The 14640-nt window shown below is 34.6% G+C and overlaps 2 protein-coding genes across 3 annotated transcripts; one reads left to right on the top strand and one right to left on the bottom strand.

The window, feature by feature from the left end:
• Window positions 1-37: 37 nt before the first annotated feature.
• LOC103434282 (uncharacterized) lies at window positions 38-2955 on the bottom strand. Its single transcript, XM_008372616.4, has 8 exons — window positions 2537-2955; window positions 2015-2077; window positions 1826-1921; window positions 1477-1524; window positions 1167-1238; window positions 984-1042; window positions 555-651; window positions 38-454 (listed from the first exon to the last, which is right to left on the bottom strand). Exons 1-8 carry the CDS (start codon window positions 2885-2887, stop codon window positions 302-304), a joined length of 939 nt encoding a protein of 312 aa, XP_008370838.3. The 5' UTR covers window positions 2888-2955; the 3' UTR covers window positions 38-301.
• A 421-nt stretch (window positions 2956-3376) lies between these two features.
• On the top strand, window positions 3377-9313 carry LOC103434378 (uncharacterized). 2 transcript variants are annotated; one of them, XR_003772779.2, is made up of 14 exons: window positions 3377-3690; window positions 3784-3836; window positions 3963-4131; window positions 4229-4292; window positions 4678-4757; window positions 5384-5537; window positions 5735-5796; window positions 5959-6021; window positions 6176-6234; window positions 6548-6629; window positions 7602-7648; window positions 7762-8001; window positions 8500-8572; window positions 8666-9313. XR_003772779.2 is itself a non-coding variant. In XM_029101514.2 (13 exons), exons 1-13 carry the CDS (start codon window positions 3544-3546, stop codon window positions 8516-8518), a joined length of 1239 nt encoding a protein of 412 aa, XP_028957347.2. In that variant the 5' UTR covers window positions 3377-3543; the 3' UTR covers window positions 8519-9313. The 2 variants fall into 2 exon arrangements, 1 of the variants encoding a protein (XP_028957347.2); XM_029101514.2 differs by having other exon boundaries at window positions 8500-9313.
• Window positions 9314-14640: the final 5327 nt, after the last annotated feature.

The following is a 14640-nucleotide window of genomic DNA, read 5'->3' as shown; positions in this document are numbered from 1 at the left end:
AGTTTCCAACAATGGTTACAGTTAATAGCTTGCAGTATCATTGTGACAGTTATTTCTTTACTTTCTATCAAGTGTCAATCAGCACAATAAGTTATGAAAATACCTGCACAATTCTCTACTATTCTAATCCCGAAATCTCCACCAATTCAACCTTCCAATATCTATTGCAAATTATAACAAACCTACTAAAAATTTACGACCTCGTGTTGGTCCCCATGGGATTAATACAATCAAAAGGTCGAACCTAAAATGTCATTCACTTAAGGTGCCTCCACATTGTTAAACAGAAATAGCAAACTGACTATCTTCTTCGCACAGCGGAACTTGACCCACGCTGCACTGCAGCCGGCTGCTGAGCTTGGCCTGCTGGCTGACCAGCACCCTCCTCCGCCATGTTCATTGCTTGAGTAATCGCATTCATGACAATGAGCCCAAGAGGGATCAGGTACATCCACTGATAACATTTAAGTAAGGTCAGAAACTTATTTTTTCGATACTATGAACACAATTAACAGAAGGAAGCTATGAAGACAATTAATTCTGTTGATACTCACATATTTAGCCCAAAACGACCTTTCTGGTGGTGGTACAATTTCACCTTCTCCTACCTCACCCCCAACCCCAAGAATCTCCTCAGCGAACACTGGAGCTCTGAGGAAACATTTGGCAATAAAATATTAAATTACAGGGCATTCACAAAGACCTGATGATCAACATAAAGATTTTTCACCAAATAAAAACATAATGATAAAGTTATAAATATTATCAGATCAAATGCCAATTGCTGCATTTCTATCCATCCTTAGGAAACATCCGAAATCAACAGAATTGATATCAAATGCACCGGGAACTCTAAATAAGATTCACCATTTTTCCACTAACAGATGTTGAAATAATTAAAAACATTCTGTAAGAGTTTAAGAAACTAGATCAAGTCAGAATCTGAACATATATTGAAAAAAGAACAAATGCAAAAGAATCACCTTGGTGCCTGCTCACTATTCTTCAAAACCGTGTGAGAGTTAAAGGACCATTTTCCAGGCTGAAAATACAAATAACAAAAGCCATTGGATTAAGGTAAGCTAATTCAACAAAACTATTTCCATCCTCAAAAATAGGGTTCATTGACAAAAAGACCAGGATGAAAAGGTTTGATCCTAACTTACAAGTTTCATTTGCCGAGGATATGGACATGCCCCAGGAGAACCATAATTAACTGCCAAGATGTTAATTCCATCCTGCAAAAACAAATTTAATCAAAGATATTAATTCCAGATGATGAAAAGTTTTAACCAAGATTTTGTTCCATTTGCCTCTGGTTCTAATTTGAAAAGCATGCCGATTGGAGAACATTCTTAGAACTGTTCCTGTTATGATTACAATGACTGATACAATAAAGAGTTTAGAAGTAAAACCAAACGGTAACATGAGAAAACAACAGCAAGAGTTTAGAACTTGAACAAAGTTGAAAGTTACCGTGTGTATAACAAAATGCTCATCCAAACCCTCTCGTGGAAGACATCTCTGGATATTTTGAAACATTGTTAGTAAACCTACAGCTTTACTAATCACATTTATATGCAGCCATAAAACCATCAGAGAGACAGCAGTAGACCCAGAATGCTGTTACAGTAGTAATTTATGATAGAAAGAAGTTCCTCTTACAGAAAGAAAAAAAATAAAAAAGTTTCAGGAACTTCTTTTTCAAGCATAGTTTCTCATTGCAAATATCAACATGGTGCAAAGAAAACAATTAGAAAAATATACAATCAGCTGGAAATAATAGAAGAAAATCCTTGCTTAAGAGAGGGTGCTTAAGACTTGCCGCTTTTACTGATGAAATGACATAATCCCTCCCAGGAGGATTCAAGACGCTGGACGGCAATCTTATCCTATAGAAGTCATCTCCCTTCAGTAGCAGCTGCAAGAAAAGCATTGTCATTTCAAGTCAAGACAGAGACCAATTTGAAATGGTAAAAGCAAAAAGGACCCAGGTTTAGGGGAGAAAGCTTACTGCAAACTTCTCCTTCTCCTCTTCGGTAAAGGCATTCCTCGAAAATCGTAGCTTTGTGAGAGTCTGTGACCAATAAAACCATGTTATAGTTAAGCTACATCGTAGGTTTCTACAAAGATAAAGTGATATACAAGGCCTTAGAGTGTTTAAGTAGGAATTACTACGCTTGACACTGTGTTCGTAAAGGTGCTAAAGTTAATAGTGTAAATTAAAATTCCCAAGTGCATCATCATGTACTTGCATCCATTGCCTTGCACCCAAAGAATTGATCAACAATACATTCATTTCTTTTTGGTTTTCGCCTAAATTTCTATGCAACCAGTTTACAAGAGAAACAAATCCAGTTCAAAACATCGAATTCCGATCTCAAATCCTCAACCACCAGAACCTCAATTCAATGACAACCAAATCCAACGGCAAAACCTGCAGTTGAAAACTCTCTCATTCACAAAAAAGTTTCCTCCTTTTCTGAGCAACCAAAACATACAAGAAAAAAAAACTAAAAAGAAGGAAGCAACCAACCTGACCACCGTGATTCCACGTCTTTAAACGAGCACTGAAGGTACCAGCCGGCGAGAAATCAGAGTCTCCAAAGGCGTGATGAAGCTGAAACTGGATCTTTGAGTCCGAATCCGGATCCGAAAACCTCTTCCGGGTCGGCGACGTAGTTGGTGATGCTGGCGTAGGCGTGGATTTGGTGTATGTGAGATCAGGAGACTTAGTGTGCAGCCCTCCTTCTAGACCGAACTCCTCGTCGTCCACCAAGAGCTCATCGGATTGGAAAGCTGCTGCTACTGTAATAGACAGCACGGCGGAGATTACGAAGATCAACCGCCACTGGGACGACCGAGAGGAGGAGAGAGAGAGCGCCATCGAGTTTCAGTTGAAGTCTGTGACTTTTGTGGAGTGAGAGAGTGAGGGCTGGTTTGGTGAAAAAAAAAAAAAAAAGCTGTAAGCGGCATAGCTCTTCTGACAATAAGCGTGAAAGACTATTTGGTAAATTTTTTTGTATAATAGCTTTTAAGAAAAAAAAGCAGTCTTTTTTCATTAAAGGAGCATTGTAGCTCTGTGTGCTCTAAAAAAAAACCAGTTTTCCAAAGCTGCAAATAACAACTTCAGCTTTTTCCTTTGATTTCAGCTTATTCTCACATCAGCTTCCAAAATAAGCCCCTTTTTTTTAGTTTAACAAACACCTAAAATCCTGATAGCTTTTTTTCATGGATGCTTAAGCATCTTACTCCCAAACTATCCTTAGAAGAACGATAATAGGCCCAAAGAGTGAAAATCGTAATGGGCCTGGGCCTGAATGTAAATATAATAACTCACGAGGGCATATCAGTAAAATAAATTTTGAAAATTACAATCCAAGTCCTCATTGGTATTCTTTTCCCCCAAACTCTCCAAATCCGAAACAAACGAGCCCTAATTTCTCTCTCTCTGATTAAAGCCAACACGCCAACTCGCCAACTGAAGAATCCACCATTCCAAAGCTGTCGAGGACGACGACTGGAGAGGGAGTGTGAGCGGCCATGGACGCGCTGAGGAAGCAGCTCGACCAGCTCATGGGGGCCAACCGAAACGGCGACGTCCGGGAGGTCAACCGCAAGTATTACGATCGTGATGTGTGTCGCCTCTACTTGGTCGGCCTCTGCCCCCACGAGCTTTTCCAGTTAACGGTAAACTAAGCCCCTTGGCGTCTTTTGATTAGTAGCACAAGGCCTTTTGCCGTAATCGTCAACCTTGACGGCGTTTGTTGTTTTTGTTTTCAGAAAATGGATATGGGTCCGTGCCCTAAGGTCCACTCTTTGCAGCTCAGGAAAGAGTATCCTTTTATGCAATTTCTTGCTTCAATTACATTTAATAATCGATGTGCATTTGAAATTTTGAATGAACTGGTGTTGTTTATACAATTCGATGGTACCAGTAGGGAAGCTTAACTCTAACCCAGATACGAAGAAGCGAAAGCGAATGGGACTGATAACTATGACAGAGACCTGGAGGATGTCATAGATAGGCTCATTGTTGAGTGTGATAGGAAAATTAATAGAGCTCTGAAGCGCCTCGAGGATGACGATGCCAAGGCTGCTATTGCCATTTCTGTCTCTGAGGTTACTCAGGTGATCCATCATTCAATCTTTTATCTTAATCTTTTCTTTGCATATAAGGTGAAAGAATCTTATGATTGCCTATTTATTGATTGTTTTGCAATTCCAGACACCAGAGATACTTGAGTTGTCAAAGCAGATCAAGGAGAAGTTGAAAGAAGTTGATCAATATGGTAACCTTTATCTCCTTGCTCCGTAGCTTCTGATGTCTCTTTTGCTTTTATTATTATTCTTCTTTCCAGATTGCTATTTCAAAACAAGCATGCCCTTTCTTGGTTTGCTTGGATTTTGTGTGTGTGCGTGTGTGTTTATTAACAATACATAGATGCTTCTCATTGCTTTTTGAGATTGGTTAATGCGTTAATGTCAATGAGTCACTAATATGTATAAGTAAAGTTTGACATTTATACTACGTTTCCACGGTTATTTTTACTGCTGATCTTATGTTTTCAAGCCCTTTGTTTCCAGTTTGTCTTTATTTATGAAACTTCAGTTTCTTGTATATTTTCAGTTCTTGAATATGTACTAGAAATTTTGTTTTGTGATTCAAATCTGCAGATCTTGAAGGCAAGACAGATCTTAAGATTCGGGCTCTGGAGATTGTAGAAGAACTCAGAGGCAATAGAGCAGATAAACAGGTCCATAGTAGATTCTTGGCAAATTTATTTGTATACTCAAATGTCTTTTGCGCTGTTCCAGTATAGTATTCCCTGGTGTGGTGGACATCTTGACAAGATTGTCAGCACCTTAACTTATATATATATATACAGAGAGCTTAAGGGGAGGGATCCCCATTTTTTTCAAAAAATGGGGATTAGGTGTGGGGCCCACTTCACATCTAATTTCAACGATCCGAACCGTCTATTTTGTTAGTCTCGATTCATAGATCATTCTTGCAAAATATTAGCTAAATTGGAAATGTTTAAGACATCTAATTGAGTTCAAGGAAATGAACGAATACTTTGTTATATAAGAAAATATGAAATTTGATATTGATAATTAAATAGGCAAATGGTTTCGGATTGAATTGAATTTTTGCAAGGATAATCTATGAATCGAGACTAACAAAATAGACGGTTCGGATCGTTGAAATTTGATGTGAAGTGGGCCCCACACCTAATCCCCATTTTTTTCAAAAAATGGGGATCCCTCCCCTTAAGCTCTCTGTATATATATATATATATATATATATATATTTGTGTATATTTTTATTTTTCTGTTAATAGTCCACCTTAACTTATATATATATTTTTTCTGTTAATAGTCCACATTACTTTTGGACGCTTTCAATAAGGATCGGGCAGCTTTACCACAACCCCTACCAAATCCACCTCCTTTGGCACCATTGCCCGTAGTTGTTCCTGATGCTCGAACACAGGAAATGATAAATGAAAAGTTGAAGAAGGCAGAGGACCTTGGTAAGTGAAAATAATACTCAAGTTTTCAGGATTATGGCCATCATGTGGTTTTATCAATTGATAATACATATCTTTTCATTAAGTTCAGGGTAAGGACTTTGGTAACTTAACTAGTTAATGCTCTGATACATCTTGGGCTAGTTTCTGCTCTAAGAATCAGGTCGTATATTGTCCCTAAAGTTCTTTAACATCTTCAGGTGAGCAAGGTATGGTTGATGAGGCACAAAAAGCACTGGAAGAGGCTGAAGCACTGAAGAAGGTATATTAGATAAGATAATAATCTTTTTGAGATGATAGTTAAGTGGTTCACCTACTCTACTAACCTTTTAACATCATTCTTTTGTTCTGAGTTTTGCATTTTTTGTGTTCTTTTTTACTTCCTTTCAATGGCTTCGGAGTGACTTCATTCTTCTCTATTTAGCTGCCTGCGAGACAAGAGCCTATCCTGGATTCCTCCAAGTACACTGCTGCTGATGTGCGAATTGTGAGTTCATGTTTCCTTTATATATAGTCATAGATGTCACTTTGGGCAAGTGTGAGAAGTAGATTTTCATTTAATATCAGGGTTGTACTTGTAAGCTTCTTGTTTTATTTTCTTTCAAGCAACTCTTAACTTGTTCATCATGGTGTTGTTACAGACTGATCAAAAGCTACGCGTATGTGATATCTGTGGAGCATTTTTGAGTGTTTATGACAGGTAAAGGTTGATTTGTTAGTCATGCTTGCTACTCTAGTTACTAGCTTTCCTAGGTACACAAGGGTTTCAAGTGCTTCAGCTTTTGACCCTACGATTATGCCTCCTTGTCACCAGCAGGCTCTTGTGCCCAGTTTTACGAGGATAACTTTTGCAGCTAAAGAATGTGCGTCTATTTCTGTTTTATGTTTATAGATCATGCTATTCTTGGCTAGAAATTTAAGGGGAATCTGCACTGTACATGAACATGACCTGCTGGAGCTATTGCATTTCTAAATTGAATGAATATTCTGATTTTTGTTGTTGTGCTTTTCAGTGACCGTCGGCTAGCTGATCACTTTGGCGGGAAGCTTCATTTAGGCTATATGCAAATCCGTGAGAAGTTAGCAGAGCTGCAGGTAAAGATGATCCATTTTGTAAATATATGAATTTATATTAGGTTGGTTTATTCCTTTTTTTTGTTGGGTAAAAAAATGGGTGGATGAACTGAAAATTTGTACTGGATAGTGGATACTGTTTCTGACAAATATGTTTCTGCATTTTGGGAAAGGTAGATCTGAAAATATATTGTCATAGTATTACATTTTTATCTGCAGAATCTTTGAATTTATTTAAGGTTGTATTCTGAAACTGTTGGTTCAGGTGCTATGGTATTATGTTTCAAATCTATAGAGATTCTCATAAATATGGTATCTGTGAGTATAAATTTATCAACCATCTTTTTCACTGTTATATAATTATTGAATCTGAATCCAAGTCTTGCAATTGTCAAGATATCCTTAAAGATTACGAAGCATTTTGGGGAAAAAAATTGTAATATTCTACGAGGATGTATTCATATCTTTTTGTTGTAGGATGTTTTCTGTCAGCGTCATCTTTGAGAAAGGTGCATGCATAACATATCGTGGTTATGAATTAGGAATGACCTTCCTCACTGTATCATGTACTGAGGCCACACTGTTTAAGTTCTGCTTTGATATTAGTAAGTTTACTACCGACGAAGTATTTTCCTTTTTGAAGAATTTTAGGAGTATGTTAGAACATAGCTTGTGTACCTTTGAGAGTGGGTACGCAATACACCCGTTTGGTTGTAGTCACCATCTATATTTGGTATTCCCTATAATAATCAAATGAAAACTGTGGAAAAAGGGATGATGTCTTTATCTAAGTGATTTTTAATCCACTGTGAAGAATTTTACATGTTGACTTTATTAGTAAGCATCCCCATTATGACCCTGTTAATGCTGAGCTTAAATGTTGCTTCCCAAATATGACCTTGTTATATCTCTCCATCAAGAGATTTCGTATTTCATGCCATCCTATTAACAAAAGGGTTGCCAATTGTACTTTCTTGGCTATTTATTTTTCAGGAAGAGAGAAACAAGAGTCGTAAGGTCGATAGGTCTGATGATAGGAGGTATGTTCTTTCGTTCTTTTACTCTCATAAATTTTTATACATCATGTATATTTTTTATGTAAGGTTCTTATAATTACTATTCTTTTTATCTTCTTCAAATATTTACCATGTAGATCAAAGGAGCGAAGTAAGGATCGGGACAGGGAATCAAGTAGGGATAGAGAATGCGGAGCTAGCCGCGACCGGGGTAGGGATCATGATCGTAGGAGCAGAGATCATGATAGATACTATGATCGAGATCGCAGATATGATCGCGAACATGACAGAGATTCAGATCGCTCCCGCAATTATGATTCGAGAAGTCGCCACAGGTCGCGGTCAAGGGAACGTTCCAGGGATTATGATCGCCACAGGTGTGTGCTCGTCCATGGTGGCTGATTTTTGAACAGTTCTGTTTATTTAACATGCAATTAGTTTTTTGTTCTCAGAACTGTAATAACAAAGCGCCAGAACACATGCAATACTTTCAGAACATTATTTTCCTATGTTTTTTGTATTTGTGCTTTGCAATTTTAAGGAAAAGTGCTATGAGCTTTTTTTATTATTATTATTTTGAAAATAGGCCTAGTGTTATAAGTGGTAGCCTATAACATGCCTTGACCAGCATCTGTATGAAAGAAATTTTTGGCTTGTCAACCTGTGTAAATTCTCCTCCCATTGTCATTTTTCTTAGTCTTACCTATTAAAATCATTGGTCTATTGGAGAGTTGCTACCTTTTATGGACTACAAGCCAAATTAGTAATTGATGACATTGCCTTATCCTGTATATGAATGGTGAACAAGTCAATGTGTATAAAAACTTGGATACCTTTCAGTGATCATTGTCTGATATAGTATTTTGTTCTTCCAGGCGTTATGATCGGTACTAGGTGATCCTTGCCGTGGAAGCATGTGGAGAAAAGGGCGTTTGTGTTCTTGTCTAGGTCAGTTTTAAAACTCATGTACCAAGATAAAGTTATGGTTTTTCCATTTGTTTTTTGCTGGAATTGAGCTGTTTCTCCTGTGATGGGTTTAAGGACCGGTGCTTAGTTTTTCTCAACTTCGTGTTTAAGAGGTATGTTTGGGAGGTATGTTTTACTTTGTTTTTAAGATATTGCTACTTGCATGTTACTTAGATATTTGGCCATAGAGGAGAGTGTGATTTAAGTAGTCACTTGAGCTATCTTCAGTTTGACTTCAGTAAGAAAGGATGGGCTGGGTTGGAGCATCCATTAATCATCATTTAGTGTAATCCATATGGAGTGATGGGGAAGGGTGGTGTCGGAACTTAACTTTACATGATAATCATAAATCCTTGCAAGGAAGAGGACGAAAGCTGTTTCAACAAATTTAGGAGTGAAGTTGTCGTTGGCACAAAAATTGTCTTGTGCGGTTTGTGATACGGTTTTGTTATATCGGTGATCTTGTGCCTAAGCTTCTTGTGAACATAAAATGCGTCTGGGAATGGTAGTTGTCAGGTATTAGCATCGTTGCCGAGATTATTTCATGATATAGTTACATGGTGATGTATGACCTATATCTTGCTTGAGAGAGATACTTTTGAAATTTCGTGTATAACGTTCTAGACCTATTCTTGAGGATGAAACCCCATTTGGGCAATGTTCTGGGAGCCCTTATATTTTGTTTTATTGTTCAATAAAGGGCAAAACTCCTGGCACAACTCATTTCAAAAGCCTTAATATCTAGTGAATATATATATATATATATATATATATATGTATATATTTTTTAAAGAAAAACGTGGGTTATGGAAATGAATGAAGAATTATAAGTGCAAAATTCATGTAAGACTTATATTGTTGAGGATAGAATCTCGTTTTGGAGATGTCTTGAGCCCCACCACGAATTTTTCATTTATTTTGTAGCTTTTGGCTGATTAAAACTACGGTTGTGACTATCAATTCCAAATGTATTATAAGGTATTTCTTAATGCTCAGGAAAATATTTCGGGAAAATAAAAAATATGCATTTTTTTACAAGAAAACGTGGTTTACTCTTGGATCTTACCCGGTTTTACAATTTTGTACAAATTTTAGACAATCTATTTGCTTTGACCTTTTGCCTCACTGTCGGGTTTTAAGAATTTGTGTAAAGACTTTCGTTGATATTCTTGAGGATGGAACTATAATTTGAAAATGATTTAGGTCTCGTGAATATCTTCTTTCCATTTTATTGTTTAGTTTTTTGGCTTAAATATTTTATTAAAAATATGTTTGAAGTTTAATAAATGACTAAACCATTTCCAAGTGTCTTATATAAAGTTTTCTTTAATGCTTGGGGAAAATATTTCATGAAATTAAAAATTTAGATTTTTCTCAACAAACGTGTGTTAACACTCACAATATGTAATCAGTTTTAAAATTTTGTACAAAATTCATTATAAAATTCATTTGTTTAACCCTTGCCTCACCGGGGGGCTTTAAGAGTTCATGCAAGACTTTTCGTTAATGTTCTTGAGTGTAAAATCCTATTTTGACAACGCTTATGGCCTCAATAATATTTAATCTATGCATTCTTTAGTTTCCGGCTTAAATATTCTATTAAAAATGCAAATGGGACTCAGTAAATGACAAAACCAATTCCAAATGCCTTAATACTCGTGGAAATATTTCATGAAAATTAAAAATTTGAATTTTTCCCAAAAACAATATGTTAACTCATGAGTTTTAGTCGGTTCTACAATTATGTATAAATTCATTATAAAATATATTTACTTTGACATTTGTCTCACCATAAGGTTTTGAGAATTAATGTAAGACTTTTCATTTAATATTTTTAAGGGTGGAACCCTATTTTGGCAACGTTTTAGGTCTCACTGTATTTATTTCGCTTATTGTTTAGGTTTTGACTTAAATACTCTATTAAAAATAAATTTGCAGGTCAATAAAGGGTAAAACCAATTCCAAGTGCCTTACAAAGTTTTCTTTGATGCTCCAGGAAAATATTTCGTGAAAATAAAAATTTAGATTTTTCCTAGAAAAACACGTGTTTACACTTACAGTTTTTAGTCGGCTTTACAATTTTGTACAAAATACAATATAACATGCATCTGCTTTCTCCTCCACCCCACCGTGAGGTTTTGACAATTCATGTAATACTATTCATTGATATTCTACTAAATATACATTTGTTGCTTAATAAATCGTAAAGTTGCTTCCAAATGCCTTATAAAGTTTTCCTTAATGCTCACAAAAAATATTTCAAGAAAAAAAAATATTTGCATTTTTCACAAAAAAACGTTGGTTAACTATCACGATTTTCAATTTGTTTTGTAAACTAATGTACGACTTTCTGTCGGTATTCTTGAGTGTGGAACCCGTTTTTCACAATATTTTAGGCCCTGCTACTATATTTTTCACTTACTTTTTTAGCTTTCGGCTTAAATATTCTACTAAATATACATTTGTTGCTCAATAAATCGTAAAACTGCTTCCAAATGCATTATATTGCTTTCCTCGATGCTCACAGAAAATATTTCACGAAAATAAAAAAATTTACATTTTTTCCATAAAAAAATGTGGGTTTACACTCATGGTTTTTCAGTTTGTTTTACAAATTCGTATATAAATCATCATTCAACTTATTTATTTTCACCTTCGCCTCACCGTGAAGTTATGAAAATTGATGTAAGACTTTTCGTTGGTATTCTTGAGGGTGGAACTTGTTTTTCACAATATTTTAGGACACATTATTATATTTTTCACTTACTTTTTAAGTTTTCGACTTAAATATTCTACTAAATACACATTCTATTGCTCAATAAATCGTAAAACCGCTTCCAAATGCCTTATAAAGTTTTCCTCAATGCTCGTAGAAAGTATTTCGCGAAAATAAAAAATTAGTTTTTTTCACAAAAACACGTGGGTTAACACTCACAGTTTTTAGTTGGCTTTAGAAAGTTCATAGTTAAATCATCGTTCAATCTATATTTTAAGCTTCGCCTCCTCATGAAGCTTTGAAAATTAATCTAAGTCTTTACGTTGGTATTCTTGAGGGTGGAACCTGATTTGACGTTGCTTTGGGCCTCACTACTATATTTTTCACTTATTTTTTTAGTTTTCGGCTAAATATTCTACTAAATATACATTTGTTGCTTAATAAATCGTAAAATCACTTCCAAATGCTTTATAAACTTTTCCTTAATGCTCACATAAAATATTTCAAGAAAATAAAAAATTTGCATTTTTCACAAAAACGTGGGTGACTCACGGTTTTCAGTTTCTTTTGCAAACTAATGTTAAGACTTTCTGTTAGTATTCCTGAGGGTGGAACCCGTTTTTCACAATATTTTAGGCCCTGCTACTATATTTTTCACTTACCTTTTTAGCTTTCGGCTTAAATATTATATAAATATACATAAATCGTAAAACCGCTTCCAATTGCGTTATATTGTTTTCCTCGATGCTCACATAAAATATTTCACGAAAATAACAAAATTTACATTTTTTCACAAAAAACATGGGTTTACACTCATGGTTTTTCAATCTGTTTTACAAATTCGTACAGAAATCACCATTCAACTTATTTATGTTCACCTTTGCCTCACTGTAAAGTTTGGAAAATTCATGTAAGACTTTTCGTTGGTATTCTTGAGGGTCGAACTTGTTTTCACAATATTTTAGCCACATTATTATATTTTTCACTTACTTTTTAAGTTTTGGACTTAAATATTCTACTAAATACACATTCTATTGCTCAATAAATCGTAACACCGCTTCCAAATGCCTCATAAAGTTTTCCTTAATGCTCATAGAAAGTACTTTGAGAAAATAAAAAATTTGCTTTTTTCACAAAAAAAACGTGGGTTAACACTCACGATTTTTAGTTAGTTTTAAAAAGTTCGTAGTTAAATCATCGTTCAATCTATTATTTGCAATGTCGTCTCCTCGTGAAGCTTTGAAAATTAATCTAAGACTTTACATTGGTATTCTAGAGGGTGGAACCCGATTTGACATTGCCTTGGGCCTCACTATTATATTTTTAACTTATTTTTTTAGTTTTCGGCTAAATATTCTACTAAATATACATTTGTTGCTTAATAAATCGTAAAATCATTTCCAAATGCCTTATAAAGTTTTCCTTAATGTTCACATAAAATATTTCAAGAAAATAAAAACTTTGCATTTTTCACAAAAAACGTGGGTTAACACTCATTTTCAGTTTGTTTTGCAAACTAATGTAAGACTTTCCATTAGTATTCTTGAGGGTGGAACCCGTTTTTCACAATATTTTACGCCTTGCTACTATATTTTTCACTTACTTTTTTAGCTTTCGGCTTAAATATTCTACTAAATATACATTTGTTGCTCAATACATCGTGAAACCGTTTCCAAATGTGTTATATTGTTTTCCTTGATGCTCACAGAAAATAACAAAATTTACATTTTTTCACAAAAAACGTGGGTTTACACTTATGGTTTTCAGTCTGTTTTGCAAATTCGTACATAAGTTATCGTTCAACTTATTTATTTTCACCTTTGCCTCATTGTGAAGTTTTGAAAATTGATGTAAGACTTTTTGTTGGTATTCTTGAGGGTGAAACTTGTTTTTCACAATATTTTAGGCCACATTATTATATTTTTCACTTACTTTTTAAGTTTTGGACTTAAATATTTTACTAAATACACATTATATTGCTCAATAAATCGTAAAACCGCTTCCAAATGCCTTATAAAGTTTTCCTTAATGCTCGTAGAAAGTTTTTCGTGAAAATAAAAATTTTGTTTTTTCACAAAAAAACGTGGGTTAACACTCACGGTTTTTAGTTGTTTTTAAAAAGTTCGTGGTTAAATCATCGTTCAATCTATTATTTTCAACTTCACCTTTTCGTGATACTTTGAAAATTAATCTAAGGCTTTACGTTGGTATTCTTGAGGGTGGAACCTGATTTGACGTTGCTTTGGGCCTCACTACTATATTTTTCACTTTTTTTTTTAGTTTTCAGCTAAATATTCTACTAAATATACATTTGTTGCTTAATAAATTGTAAAATCGCTTCCAAATGCCTTATAAAATTTTCCTTAATGCTCACATAAAATATTTCAAGAAAATAAAACCTTTGCTTTTTTCACAAAAATCGTGGGTTAACACTCACGGTTTTCAGTTTGTTTTGCAAACTAATGTAAGAGTTTCCGTTGGTATTCTTGAAGGTGGAACCTATTCCTCACAATATTTTAGGCCCCACTACTATATTTTTCACTTACTTTTTTAGCTTTCGGCTTAAATATTCTACTAAATATACATTGCTTAATAAATCGTAAAACCGCTTCCAAATGCGTTATATTGCTTTTCTCGATGCTCACAGAAAATATTTCCTAAAAATAAAAAAAATATACATTTTTTTCACAAAAAACGTGGGTTTACACTCATGGTTTTTCAGTTTGCAAATTTGTACATGAATTATCGTTCAACTTATTTATTTTCACCTTCGCCTCACCGTGAAGTTTTGAAAATTGATGTAAGACTTTTCGTTGGTATTCTTGAGGGTGGAAGTTGTTTTTCACAATATTTTAGGCCACATTATTATATATTTTGACTTACTTTTTAAGTTTTGGACTTAAATATTCTACTAAATACACATTCTATTGCTCAATAAATCGTAAAACCGCTTCCAAATGCCTTATAAAGTTTTCCTTAATGCTCGTAAAAAAGTATTTTGCGAAAATAAAAAATTTACTTTTTTCACAAAAAACGTGGGTTAACACTCACGGTTTTTAGTTGGTTTTAAAAAGATCGTAGTTGAATAATTGTTCAATCTATTATTTTTAGTTTCATGATCGCCTCCTCGTGAAGCTTTGAAAATTAGTCTAAGACTTTACGTTGGTATTCTTGAGGGTGGAACCCGATTTAACGTTGCTTTGGGCCTCACTACTATATTTTTCACTTATTTTTTTAGTTTTCGGCTAAATATTCTACTAAAGATACATTTGTTGCTTAATAAATCGTAAAATTGCTTCCAAATGCCTTATAAACTTTTCCTTAATGCTCACAG

The sequence above is a fragment of the Malus domestica genome, chromosome 04 (genome assembly GCF_042453785.1).
Source record: "Malus domestica chromosome 04, GDT2T_hap1".
In the NCBI taxonomy this organism is placed as follows: domain Eukaryota; kingdom Viridiplantae; phylum Streptophyta; class Magnoliopsida; order Rosales; family Rosaceae; genus Malus; species Malus domestica.
This window is presented reverse-complemented; position numbering and strand designations above follow the sequence as displayed.

Coding starts and splice junctions, on each gene's coding strand:
- LOC103434282 (XM_008372616.4), bottom strand. CDS start 2,887: ATGGCGCTCTCTCTCTCCTCCTCTCGGTCGTCCCAGTGGCGGTTGATC. Junction 1,239..1,476: donor AGCATTTTGTTATACACACG/GTAACTTTCAAC, acceptor TTGTTTTTGCAG/GATGGAATTAACATCTTGGC. Junction 1,043..1,166: donor ATCCTCGGCAAATGAAACTT/GTAAGTTAGGAT, acceptor TTGTATTTTCAG/CCTGGAAAATGGTCCTTTAA.
- LOC103434378 (XM_029101514.2), top strand. CDS start 3,544: ATGGACGCGCTGAGGAAGCAGCTCGACCAGCTCATGGGGGCCAACCGA. Junction 3,691..3,783: donor ACGAGCTTTTCCAGTTAACG/GTAAACTAAGCC, acceptor TTTTGTTTTCAG/AAAATGGATATGGGTCCGTG. Junction 6,022..6,175: donor CTGCTGCTGATGTGCGAATT/GTGAGTTCATGT, acceptor GTGTTGTTACAG/ACTGATCAAAAGCTACGCGT.